The sequence below is a fragment of the Pan troglodytes genome, chromosome 2, assembly GCF_028858775.2.
Source record: "Pan troglodytes isolate AG18354 chromosome 2, NHGRI_mPanTro3-v2.0_pri, whole genome shotgun sequence".
NCBI lineage: Eukaryota > Metazoa > Chordata > Mammalia > Primates > Hominidae > Pan > Pan troglodytes.
In genome coordinates this window covers 183,061,745-183,073,589 of record NC_086015.1, presented here as the reverse complement: position 1 = coordinate 183,073,589, position 11,845 = coordinate 183,061,745, and the positions used below count along the sequence as shown (strand labels likewise).

Sequence of the window (11,845 nt, the reverse complement as noted above, 5' to 3'; positions counted from 1 at the left end):
GTGGGCAGACCCATAGGGTTTCTGTAGGAAGCTGACATATGTTAATATATCAGACATTGTGATTTTTAACTAGAAAAAAAAAACTTTAACTCTTGAACCAATTTTTTTAAAGACAGTTTCAATGAAACAATTATACAAATATAGATGAAAACCAAAATTGCTAAAAAAAAGAAAAATTCACCATCTAGTTATTTATTTGTGAATATTAATTTCATTACTCAACTTTAGTTAAGACAAAAGAGAAAGAAAATATATGTGCAAGTAAAACATGTTGCTTCTTTATAAAGGAGTCTTGTTAAAAACTTTGGGAAAGAAATAACAATTAAGCTAACAGTACATTTGAACAAAAAAAAAAATCAAACTCCTATGAATAAAAACAAGTTATATTGTATACATATGTCAGTTTACCAGTAGAATATCTAAATTTTCTTAAATGTTAAATATATTTATGTTGTGACTATGCATACTACATATATGTCTATACATATTTATGTGGATAACTAATTTACAGGAATGAGCCAGAAGTCCCTGAGTCCCCATGCAGAAAATGGCATTTGTGACCCCTCTTATACATAGTGACCTTGAGAACAAAAATGTCATCTCTATTATAAGCACATGAGAGCCATTTTCAGCATTTATTATAACAAGTATAGAAAAAAGTCTGCATTTGTATGCAAAGACATGTGGAGACTGTGAATCCTATATGTCCTCGGGGACTTTTGAAACACCCTGTAAAATCTACATAAATATGTATAATGTACTCATCACCACTCTGTGGAACTACCAGTTTTAAAATCGCAAATAAGAAATATTTTTACTTGCATTTATCTTATAATTTAGATTAGATTATTTTAAACATTTCATTTTTTCCATTCAGTTCCGATTATATGATTCAGTTCCGATTATATGAACATGCCTAGAATTCGAAAAATGTCCATTTACAGTCCTCATGAAAGACATTTATATCAAAAGCTAAATTATGGCAACTTATTTTTAGAATATCAGCGGATCTCATCCCCAGCTGCTGCCAACATGTGTGGTTTTACTTTATTCTAAATACTATGTTGTAAGTTATAAAAATTATAACATATAACATCAAAATTAAATAATTTTTAAAGCTATTAAAGATTCCCAAGACTTTGGGATACATTTTATGTTTTCAGCTTTTTTTATCCCAAAAGAAGAGATGCTACTTCCTAATAACACATGGTAATCATTGGAAAGAAATTTGCTTGATATTTACCAAATTCCTCATTCTTTACTTAATATACATAGTAAAACATATACAGTTTTACACTGAATCAGAGTCAGACCTCTGTAGACTCCCATGTCCAAAATATTAAGTCCACAGTCCCTCAGGTGAATGCTATGGAAGGTGAGAACTACTTGAAGTTCTTGCTTAAGGGCAGAGCCATACAACGGTAGATAAGACCTAACCAAATTTGCAATTGGCACAGTTGTACTGTAACATATCACCTCAGGACTTCACAATCTAGGGCAGGTTCCAGTACCCAAGATTCTTTTTTCACAAAATCACGCATTGCTATGTACTTTCTGATAATCTTTTCACATGTCCAAAATTACCATTATAACCTAGGCTTGCATTTAAAATTTAATGCAAAATAACATTTTTGATTTTTAGTTTAGAAAAGAAATTGTGATTATTACCATTTTCTCATATCCAGGACATTTGTTTGTACCAAGTTCTTCCTTTAATCCCTGTCTAATGTTGCATTAACTGTTTTTGAGGTATTAGTTACACTTTACTGCATGAAGATTACAGAATGCTTTATCTGATGCATCATATTCTTGTTGCATACTGGCCAGTTTATGAATCAGCAAACAGAGTTCTGATTTAAAAAATTTAATGCACCTGTTGTGTTGATAGTATTACAGAATTAATTTAGTGACAGCTGTAATACAATTATTTCTCAGTCAAATGCAGTTTTATTAGTTGATATACTTTTTCCACTATACACAAGTGGCTTCTTCCCTGCTATGCACCAGTGGCATGCACAAACCAAAAAGAAGCAGAATGATCTGAAAAAGTGAGTACTTCCCATGACAACCATAGCATCTAGTCCGTGTATCGTACCACATTCTTACTTGTTATCTTGTGTGAATGTACTACTACTGTATTGACACGTTTGTCCCAGTGTCTCCTGTAAAGCCCCTTATAACATAGTGCCATATACTGCTGAATACATTGATTCATCTTCATCACTGGTATGTCAATGCCAGATGCTCATGTGATAGATTCCAGATATGTCTGAAGATAATTACTACTCTATAAATAATGTCATTGGGATAATTATGATACATAAAATAGAAAATAACTCACTGAAACCTGAGCTTTTATCTTATTTCATAACTTTTCACTCAACAGACTGTAAGTGTAGAATAATCCCATATTCTAGAACTTTTTTGTATTATGTGATTATTACTGTGTGTTCCTCAACTTTTAGAGGAATTAAGACAAACATACTCCAGTGGAGCTGTCTATATTACACCAAACAAATTGAATAATGCTGAAGTGTTGGCCAGGTGACCTGAACTCAGAAATTGCTGGACCACTGACAGCTGCTGTTTTTTGCTTAAAATAATCATTCATTCCATATTAAGCAAACAATATGCAAGGACTTCATAGAAGCTCAAGTTCATGCTGTCCAAGACTAACACTTAAATCAAATAGTATGTAAAAAAGCATGTGTTGATGAAAGGTTTGAAGAAAATATGTGAATCAAGTCTTTGAGGAAAAAAAGTTTCTCTGGACCTGTGCTGTCCAGTACAGTAGCCATGAGCTACTGAGCTTTATGTGGCTCCTGAACCGTGGCTGCTCCAAACTGAGATGTGCTGCAAGTATAAAATACACCAGATTTCAGAGAGTAATCAAAAAAAAGTGTAAACTATCACATTAACGATTTTTATAATGATCATATGTTGAAATGGTAATATTTTGGATTTTTTGATATATTGGCTAAATCAAATATCTTATTTAAATTAATTTCACTTGTTTCTTTTACTTTTTTAAAAGTAGCAACTAAAAATTTTTAAATCATGAGGCCCTCATCATAATTCTGTTGAACAGAATATTCTATTCTAAAGGGTAATAGTATAAACAAATTCAATTTGAGAATAGAAGGGAAAGCCGTTTGCCAGAAGATTGATTATATCATAGAAATAAACGTATTCTCTTTATGAGAATGAAATGACTTTAGTGAATACTTTTCTCTCTTGAGGAACCTTCAGAAGTTTTGTTTTTGACCATATCTCCTAGATACTTTTTTAGCAAGGTATAGCCCATTTATCTTTGCCTGTTGAACACAGTGTCTTAAAACTGTGTTGCAGGTCTCTTCTTGTTAAGGGACTTTTTTTTTCCAAACCCAGCCTTTGTTTTTCTGTCTGTCATCACCCATTATATCTCAGTATTAATTTAATTTTTGTTTCTGATAAAGATAAAAAAAGTAATGTCCTCGATTGGAAGAATATTTTCAAGGCTGCTAGTAAGTACAGCCTTGTTTGGGTTTCCATTCCTAACTTAAAAAATTGTCTTAGTTACATTCTCCTGCCTGCCTTAATTTATTGTTAGCACTACCCAAGCTGTGATATGTTCATTTCCCTGGGAATAGATACACATTTTACAAAAGTCCAGCTATCCTGTCAGGAAAATAGTTGTAGCTAGCTGGTTGAGATTTAGATCAAGTCAAAGGGTTGAAAGTTATCACTTGATTATCCGTTACCAGAAGACTACTAGGAAGTGGGGGGTGGGGCAGTCCATTAGTACTATAAGCTCAGAATAAATGAATTCTGTCAGGCATCAGAGTTACCATCACAGAGCTCTAAAAATCTGGATTTTTAGCGGTTGCATGGTAATGATTTAGTTGTCTTTATCTTTTCAATTGATATAGTCAGTTGACTTGGTTTTGATATTAATGAATCACTCACAGTATGGTCACTATATTGACAGACACCGAATAAATTTCTAAGCTTGGATAGGGCTAATAAAACCATAAACAAGTAGTTCAATTATAAAATTATGACTAAAAGCCTATTTAACAAATGACTTTAAATTAACAATGTCACAGAGTCGGGTGAAGTGGTTGGCACCTGTAGTCCCAGCTACTCGGGAGGCTAATATGGGAGTATCACTTGAGGCCAGGGGTTTGAGACCAGCCTGGGCAACATAGCAAGACCCCATCTCAAAAAAAACCATATCACAAATAATAGAGGAATTTCAAAACTCACAAAGATATTTGTGTTTCATTCATATATAAACAAAACAATTCTAAAATTTTTCTATTATTTAAATGAGGTAAAAAGACATGCCATAGTATTATAAATTTTCTAAATCAACATTACAAATATGAGATATTTGTCAGCTGTTTTAAACTTATTAGCTTCAATGTTTTAACTTTAAAAATTATTATTGAAGTACCAAATGCTTAAATATAAAAACAGAATATTTTACTTTAAAACAATTCAAGATCATCAATCTGAAATGTGAAACTACAGAATAATGGATTATTGTCCTTTACAGACATTGTTTTATCATCTGCAATGTATTGTGCTTTAGGGTTAATTCTTAGTAATATGTTATCAGAAACCTTGAGCTCTGTATTTTTGAAAGAAACATCTAAGTAATATATCTCTTTAAAGACAAACACAAAGATTCAAGTCACGAAACAAGATTTAAGTCACAAAACAAACAATATAAACATACACTGTAGTTTAAGTAACAAACAATATTTAAAAGCAAAACATCTTTTCATCTTATTAGTTTCTTATAGCTTAGATTATTTAATAGTTTAATTTTAAAACATTGAAATTGAGAAATTCAAGTGGAGCTAAAGCAAATGTAGTTTCAGATAAAGTTTTAAGAGCTGGGTGATATAATCTGCCTTTGTTCCACACAAAGAAAACACTCTATTGATATATGAAGCAATTTGGTGATATGGTAGCTAATATTAATTACATCAGCTGGCTAGTCTGAGTAAGTCATAATTCAAGTGAAATCATTTGATTGAATATTTGATTACAAAGAAGGTGTAATGGTTCAATAGTCTTTTGCATTCTGATTGACAACAAGCCCCTACATGCAAGTTCTCGCCTATCTTCTTACTTCTAAACAAAAGAGTTTTCCTTTGTTTCTGTGTCAGTTGACCACTTATGGGTTTTCCCTCAAAATCTCAAGATTTGAATCTGTGATTTAAAATCAGCAGGGAGGGAATAGGATTGTGATGAAGTGTTGCTGGCTTCTCATTCACATTGGTCCAAGTCCTTCTTCCAAGTGTTGAATGGTATGGGGTAGGCTTAGACATTTATTTTAATTTTTTTTCATTAGGCATTCTCTCTTGGCACTTTGACTTCTTGGTAGAAGCCTTAACATTCTTGGTAGAAGCTTTTATTTGGAAACATTTTCTTAGGTATCAGTAGGTCTCCAAACATTTAAAAGATGTGACTGGGAGGAAATGGGCTCAAGTGTGTGGTTTAAAACCGGCAAAGAAATTGGCAAACATTTCTGAGCACCACTGACCTCTCTGTGAATTGATCAAATCCAGTAGGAAATTGAGGACACCCATGCAATAATTCTTTTCTACAGTTTGCCATTCAGTTAGACTGTATAAAATCAGTCAACATTGATTAAACTGCTACTATTGAATACAAAAAAAATTCTTGGATGAGATCTCTACTCTAAAGGAAGTCACAGTCTAGTTGGCAGTTGGAGAGGGACAGATAAAACTAAGATTATGACACTGGGCAAGACATGGGAACATGCAGGTGCTATAAAGAGGCACTCAATGGTTGGCACTAAAGAAGGTTCCTAGACAATGTGCCAGTTGAATGGGATCCTGAAAGAGAAATAAGAATCTGTCACCATTATAGAAGGTTATTTGAACTGATCCAAATATTGAGAAGAGGAAAGGGGAGAATAAGAAATGAAAATTTAAAATGTGGACAAACTGAGACAAAGGCCTTAACAACTAATGAAGTGGGTCATTTTAACTCAGCTATGATAATCTGACTAGACCAAAATTGCAATCACTTCACCTCAGTTATTTTAAAAAATTAGAAACCTTTGGGTTACTTTTTATTATTTGTATAACATCAATATACTCCATACCCAAAAGACAAAATAAGGGAAGTTCATAAAGTTATTTTCAAACTAAAAGAAAGTCAAGAAACCTTATCCTACTAATGCATAAGGAAAGAATAAATGTTATACAATTTGGAAATTAAGCTTAAAGGGAATAATTGGGAGATTCAATTCAGTTTGAAATTTTCTTTTATGATCTAAAACATGTATTTGTTCTCAAGTCACCAAAGGAAATATCATAAACTTGTTCAAAATGAAGAGGAAGGCATGGAAAAAGCTATTCTTAATCTATGCAAATATAAATAAAATGGGACGTCCTATGACTAAAATAATCATTCCTAAATTCCTGCAACTGAAGATGCAATTTAAAATTGGACCATTTTAGATAGGTATTTTTACATCTTCAGTTTCTGCAAAGTCACTTCCTCATTTAATAGCCATTTATTGAACCCCTTTTAGATGTAGACATTCTATTTGAAGTTGTGAAGGATATAAATATAAGTAAGATATTCTCTGGCTTCAGAGCTTATAAGGAAAGATTTCCATATCTTCATAATATCTCCTGTTTCATCTTCCGTATCTCCCATCAAAACCAAAAAACTTTCTGTTCAGTTTCAGTTACCTTTCCATGCTATCTGTAATCTGGTCTTTCAAGCTTGAGCCCTGCTATTATCCCCCACTTCAGCCCAAGCATTTCTCAATAGCTAAATTGTGCTGCAGCTTGAAAAACACTGACTCAGAAGGTAGTTTGTTACTCCTTCTTTGATTTGAATTTGTGGAAGAAAGCCACAGGAGTAGCTTCGTTGTAGAAGTCAGGCAGTTATAACAATTCCATCAGTCCAGGTGTGAACTATGGTCAGAAACAAGACAGTAGGTGTGGAAAGACACAGACTTCCTGAGGCAGAGGTGTAGAAGACTGGAGATGCCACTGGACAAGCCTTTGTCCTGGGCTTCCTGAAGTCTCTCAGAACAGCCTCTCCTTTGGTATCCCTTTATTTGTATGCTGAGTAAATCTGAGAGTGCTAGTGTGCTTTCTCCAGAAAATTTGTCAAAAGTTTGACTTTGGACAAAGACAGACTCCAAAAAAAAAAAATTATTACCTTTGATAAAGCAGACAGGCCCAAAAGGACAGGGCTCTCATTGAATTGTGCCTTTTCCTTTGCTTTCCATTTAGATGTTAACAAAAATTTTACCTTTAGAATTACTTTATCAAATTTAGACTATAGTTTTTATGCATTTGCAGCTAAAACTATCTGAAGAAATCTAACACCCTGGTCTTCCAAAACTATAGGTAATGTAGGCCTATTTCACTATTCCACGCATATATGTACACAGAACTGTGATTTAGGGATAAACTCTTAGTTTTGTTTTTGTTTGTTTGTTTGTTTTTTTACTAAGGCATTTAACTGTATCCAAAGTAAAGAAAGAGTACAGGGGATTTTCCATGGAATATAGCTCATACTTACCTACATAACGTTGATATTTCTCAAAATTATGAATAAGAGAACTCAGTTATTCTTAGCCATCTGTCAATGAAATTAAACTTTTTTTCAAAGAAATAATGACTATCAAAGAGGTAGTTATGACATTGTCCATACATATTCATGCTTTGAAAGTCACAGTTGTATTGGTTGAGTTTAGTCTTTGCGCTTTATACAATTTAGCCAATGGGTAAATAAGACCTAGACCCAGAGGCCAGTCATCAGAATGCACTGCTTAGTAAATGCAACCCTGTTACAATAACGTCTATGCGTATAGGGTGGTGCCATATTTGATGGTAACCTTCATCCTCTGTGAATGCGCATAACACAGTGGAATTCAGATCGCACTTCACAGCCATGAGAAGGCCACAGTGTGGAGGTGGGCATTGTTTGTGAAAGTAGGACCTCATCACTGTGTTGGTCACACTAGATGAGTTCATTACATTAAGCACATATGGTTAAAAGAGCAAGTCCTACCAGGAAATATGTATCAATGTACAGGTCCTTTGGAAACTGTTACATATGTACAGTTTGGACATGCACTAACTACAAATGAGACACAGATTCTGGGACACTAATCATATTTTTAGATGGGCTCACCGGATCACTGATGTTTAGCTATTTCATCATTTTCTAGTATATTATATTCTGTACCAGTGCTTTCAACTACATTTCCAGATAATAAAATTGACTTTCATGCCAGAAAGTATTACAAGTCATTCCTAAACTCAAATAGACCATAGCATTTACAAAAATTCAAATATATTTTATTCCTGAAACATAGGCAGCTCATAGTCCCTCAACATTTAAAAATATTTTAATATAAATAGAATGGGTGATACCCAGGAATGTTCAAATTCAGAAAAAATAAAAAGCACTGGGGCTCAGAGTTTCACTCATGAGTCAAAGCAGCATCCTAAAATAAAAGATTAATACCAAAAGAGGCCTTGGATTTGATTCCTAGCAAAATCTGCGAGGTTTTATACATAGTAATACCAAAGCTTACAATAATTGAAGAAAGATCTATCCCTGTAACTTGAACGTTAAAAGAAGAAAAGCGTTCTCAAAGCCCATCCCTCAATAACAAATTAATATGTATAAAAATCTAATTACCAACTCTATATTGAAATCTTAAACTCTAGTGGACATCTGAGATTTACACATGTTTAAATGAGATTTATCCATGTTTAAATAGCATGCATATGAGTACTAAATGTGTCTCTTGGCTTCCAGTCTCCAAAATGACCACTAAGTGCTTCCATATTGCCCTTTCAGAAATAAAAGAAGTGCACTTTCTCCCCATAGTTACCATTACTCAGGTCCCCTGCCACCTTCCATCAGCTCTAAACTATGAGACTGCTGACACTGTGCCAGAGAAACAATGTAGCGAAGGTGAGTAGAGTAATATAAAATATTTTGATTTGGTAATACTCCAAAGCACTCCATTTGTTATTTTATGCCTCTTAAAATGCAACTTAACAAATAAGTTCTTAAAAATCTAGAGATTGGCCAGGCACAGTGGCTCACACCTGTAATCTCAACACTTTAGGAGGTCGAGGTGGGAGAATTGCTTGAGCCCAGGAGTTCAAGACCAGCCTAGGCAAGATGGTGGGACCTTGTCTCTATAAAAATAAATTTAAAATTTTTAAAAATTAGCCGGCCATAGTGGTGCACACCTGTAGTCACAGCTATTTGGGATACTGAGATGGGAGGATAGCTTGAGCCCAGGAGTTCGAGGATGCGGTGAGTTTTGATCATGCCACTGCACTCCAGCCTGGGTGACAGACATCCTGTGCCTATTTAAAAAACAAAAAACAAAACAAAACAAAAAAAACCTAAAGATTATGAGGTGTGTCTTTTTCTTAAGCAAAAAACTAGATGAGTATGCCTGTTTTATGAAAGGCAAATATAAAAGCTCCCCCACCCCCCAAAAAAAACAGTTAATTTAGGGATCAACCACCTGAGTATCAAAAGTGTGTTTTCTCCCTTAACCATAGAAACATAACTTGGCAAGATGGGATTCAAAGAGGTGCAGAATAATTGAAAGTAAATAGTGGTTGCCACTGATAATTAGAGATCCACTAAAAAATCAAACTGAAAGATTGCTGAAATTAGAAAATGAGCTAATGGGAAAACACAATTGAATCTACCGAGATCTATTTTACAAATAGATTTTATAAACGCATGTACTAGATACCTACACAGTTAATATAACAATATTTTCTACTCTCCCAAAATAATATTTGTTATGTAATACAAAAGCATTCCAAGGAAATGTAGAGGGTGTGTTTTTAGGTGACCTGAGCTTTTTAAGAGAGGGAGACGAGGCAGGCATTTATCCACCCACACTGATCCGTGTGTTTGCACTCCCCACATAAACACTGACTGAGCAGTGCTAACCAGAACATGTCATCTTTGAGTCTGAAGCCACTGTTCCAGGTCTCAGTAGGAGCTTTTGTCCAGGTGAGGAGTGGGATTGGCCCTTAGCAACTATGATTCAATACGTGTCATTTTCTATATATTGAAATTAGAGAATAATTATATTTCAGGAGCGGGGAGAAAAGGCTTGAGCTTTAAACATTGAAGTTGGCTGCATCAAAAATATGTTGACAGTGCTAAAAGGCTCATTCCCCACCTCTTGATATTTTTTCTTTCTTGCCCCCACCCCATTATTTATTTATGTGTTTATTTATTTTTGGTAGGCTTGCTATTCTCATTTTGTTGCAAGGCTGCATTTTAATTCATCTGACTCTGCAGTTTAACAAAGCCCTTTGACACCTCTGTTCATTTGTTCCCAGCTGGTGAATGAGCAACAAGAAAGCAGACCCCTCCTGAGTCCCTCCATCGATGACTTTCTCTGTGAAACCAAATCGGAAGCAATAGCAAGGCCAGTAACATCCAATACAGCTGGTAATTCTTTCACTTTTAACCGTTCCTCAACTAGAGTTAATTTTAACTATAGTAAAATGCACACTTTTTCCATAATACATTTTAAGTGAGGAAAGAACGTTTGCAACGAAATGAAACTTTAGAATGTATACTATTTAGCATAAACCAATAAATCACAGAAATTGCAATGTATATTACCCAACCAATTTTGCAGAACATAAGTATACCACTGTTAGCAATGAATCATGTTTTCATGTATATTTTCATATTTGCATATTTATATCTAAAGTCTCATCACATTAGAAAATCTTTAAAACAAAAACATCTCTTCCAGAGTAAGGTTTTCAAGTTCTGGCTGATGATCCAATTATTTCTGGAAATCTTTTGTATAATGGAAGTCCAGTAAATAAAAATGTGGCAACCTTTTCAAGTGGATTTAAATGACAAAATATCCTGCAGCTTTGGGATAGTATAGAGCCAGTTTCATTTTCTGTCATGTAAATGTGTTACTTGCTCCCCGTTACAACAATCTATTTGAATGTTCTCCTGGAATTAAACATTCTCAAATAGTAAACCGTCCCCTGCTCGGTGCCTGTCACATATAGGAATAGGCACTCAATAAGTATTAATCCAATGAGTGAGTACAGGATGCCACTGGCATAAATTACACTTCCCTTGTAGAGGCAGTCTTTCTGCATTGATTTCATTTGGTCAGCATTCACATTCAAAGTCATGTCATTCAAATAAGAATGAAAAAATGATGTTCAGAATCAAAGAACAAAGGTTATGTTGGATGTGCAGAGCGGAATTTAATGGAAAAAGAAAAGGATAATCACATACTGTCTTGTTAAATTTGTTCCATTTTGTCATCTTGGCCTCAGTTTGCTGTTGGCTTGCATATTTTCATTATATTTCTAAGTGAATAAAATCACAGGAGAAGGAAATCGTGATTTTTCCAAAATGCCAAAAATTACAAGAAGAGTAACTAGCATGAGATAGACAGGCTTATTATGTGACGTCATATGTTACAGTTTCTGGGTTCAAACTCCATGAATTCCAACCCCAGCTCTGTATCCAGGGGCATGTTGCTTAACTAAGCCTCAGTTTCTACATTTGTCTGATAATAGTAAGATCTACATCTCGTAAGTTCATTGGAAAGATTAAGGGAAGCAATCCATGAAAAAGCTTAACACCATGTAAACTCTAACTGGTGTAAAAATTTCTGTTAGATTTTAGGTGAGAACAATATGTATTCCCTACACTTTCATTTTCAATTGCGTTGACTTTTTTATATCACGTCACAGCAATCATTTTCTAAATTCAGCTGTCGCTTTCAGTAATCAAGAAATTAAATGGTACTTGGCAAATTCTAGGTAGGAAA

The 11,845-nt window shown here is 34.2% G+C and overlaps 1 protein-coding gene across 17 annotated transcripts in view; it reads left to right on the top strand.

Annotated features, from left to right (window-relative positions):
* Nucleotides 1–11,845, top strand: part of PEX5L (peroxisomal biogenesis factor 5 like) — a 241,669-nt gene that overhangs the window by 139,128 nt on the left and 90,696 nt on the right. For 13 of the 17 annotated variants that reach the window (XM_003950234.6, XM_001168575.8, XM_016942333.4 and 10 more), the window contains one exon: nt 10,374–10,485. The exons of 3 other annotated variants lie outside the window; for them this stretch is intronic. In XM_003950234.6, coding sequence (XP_003950283.1) covers nt 10,374–10,485 — 112 coding nt within the window. Of the gene's footprint in view, nt 1–6; nt 2,049–10,373; nt 10,486–11,845 lie in introns of those variants that run through there. One more of the 17 variants, XM_063806402.1, reaches the window with a different exon arrangement.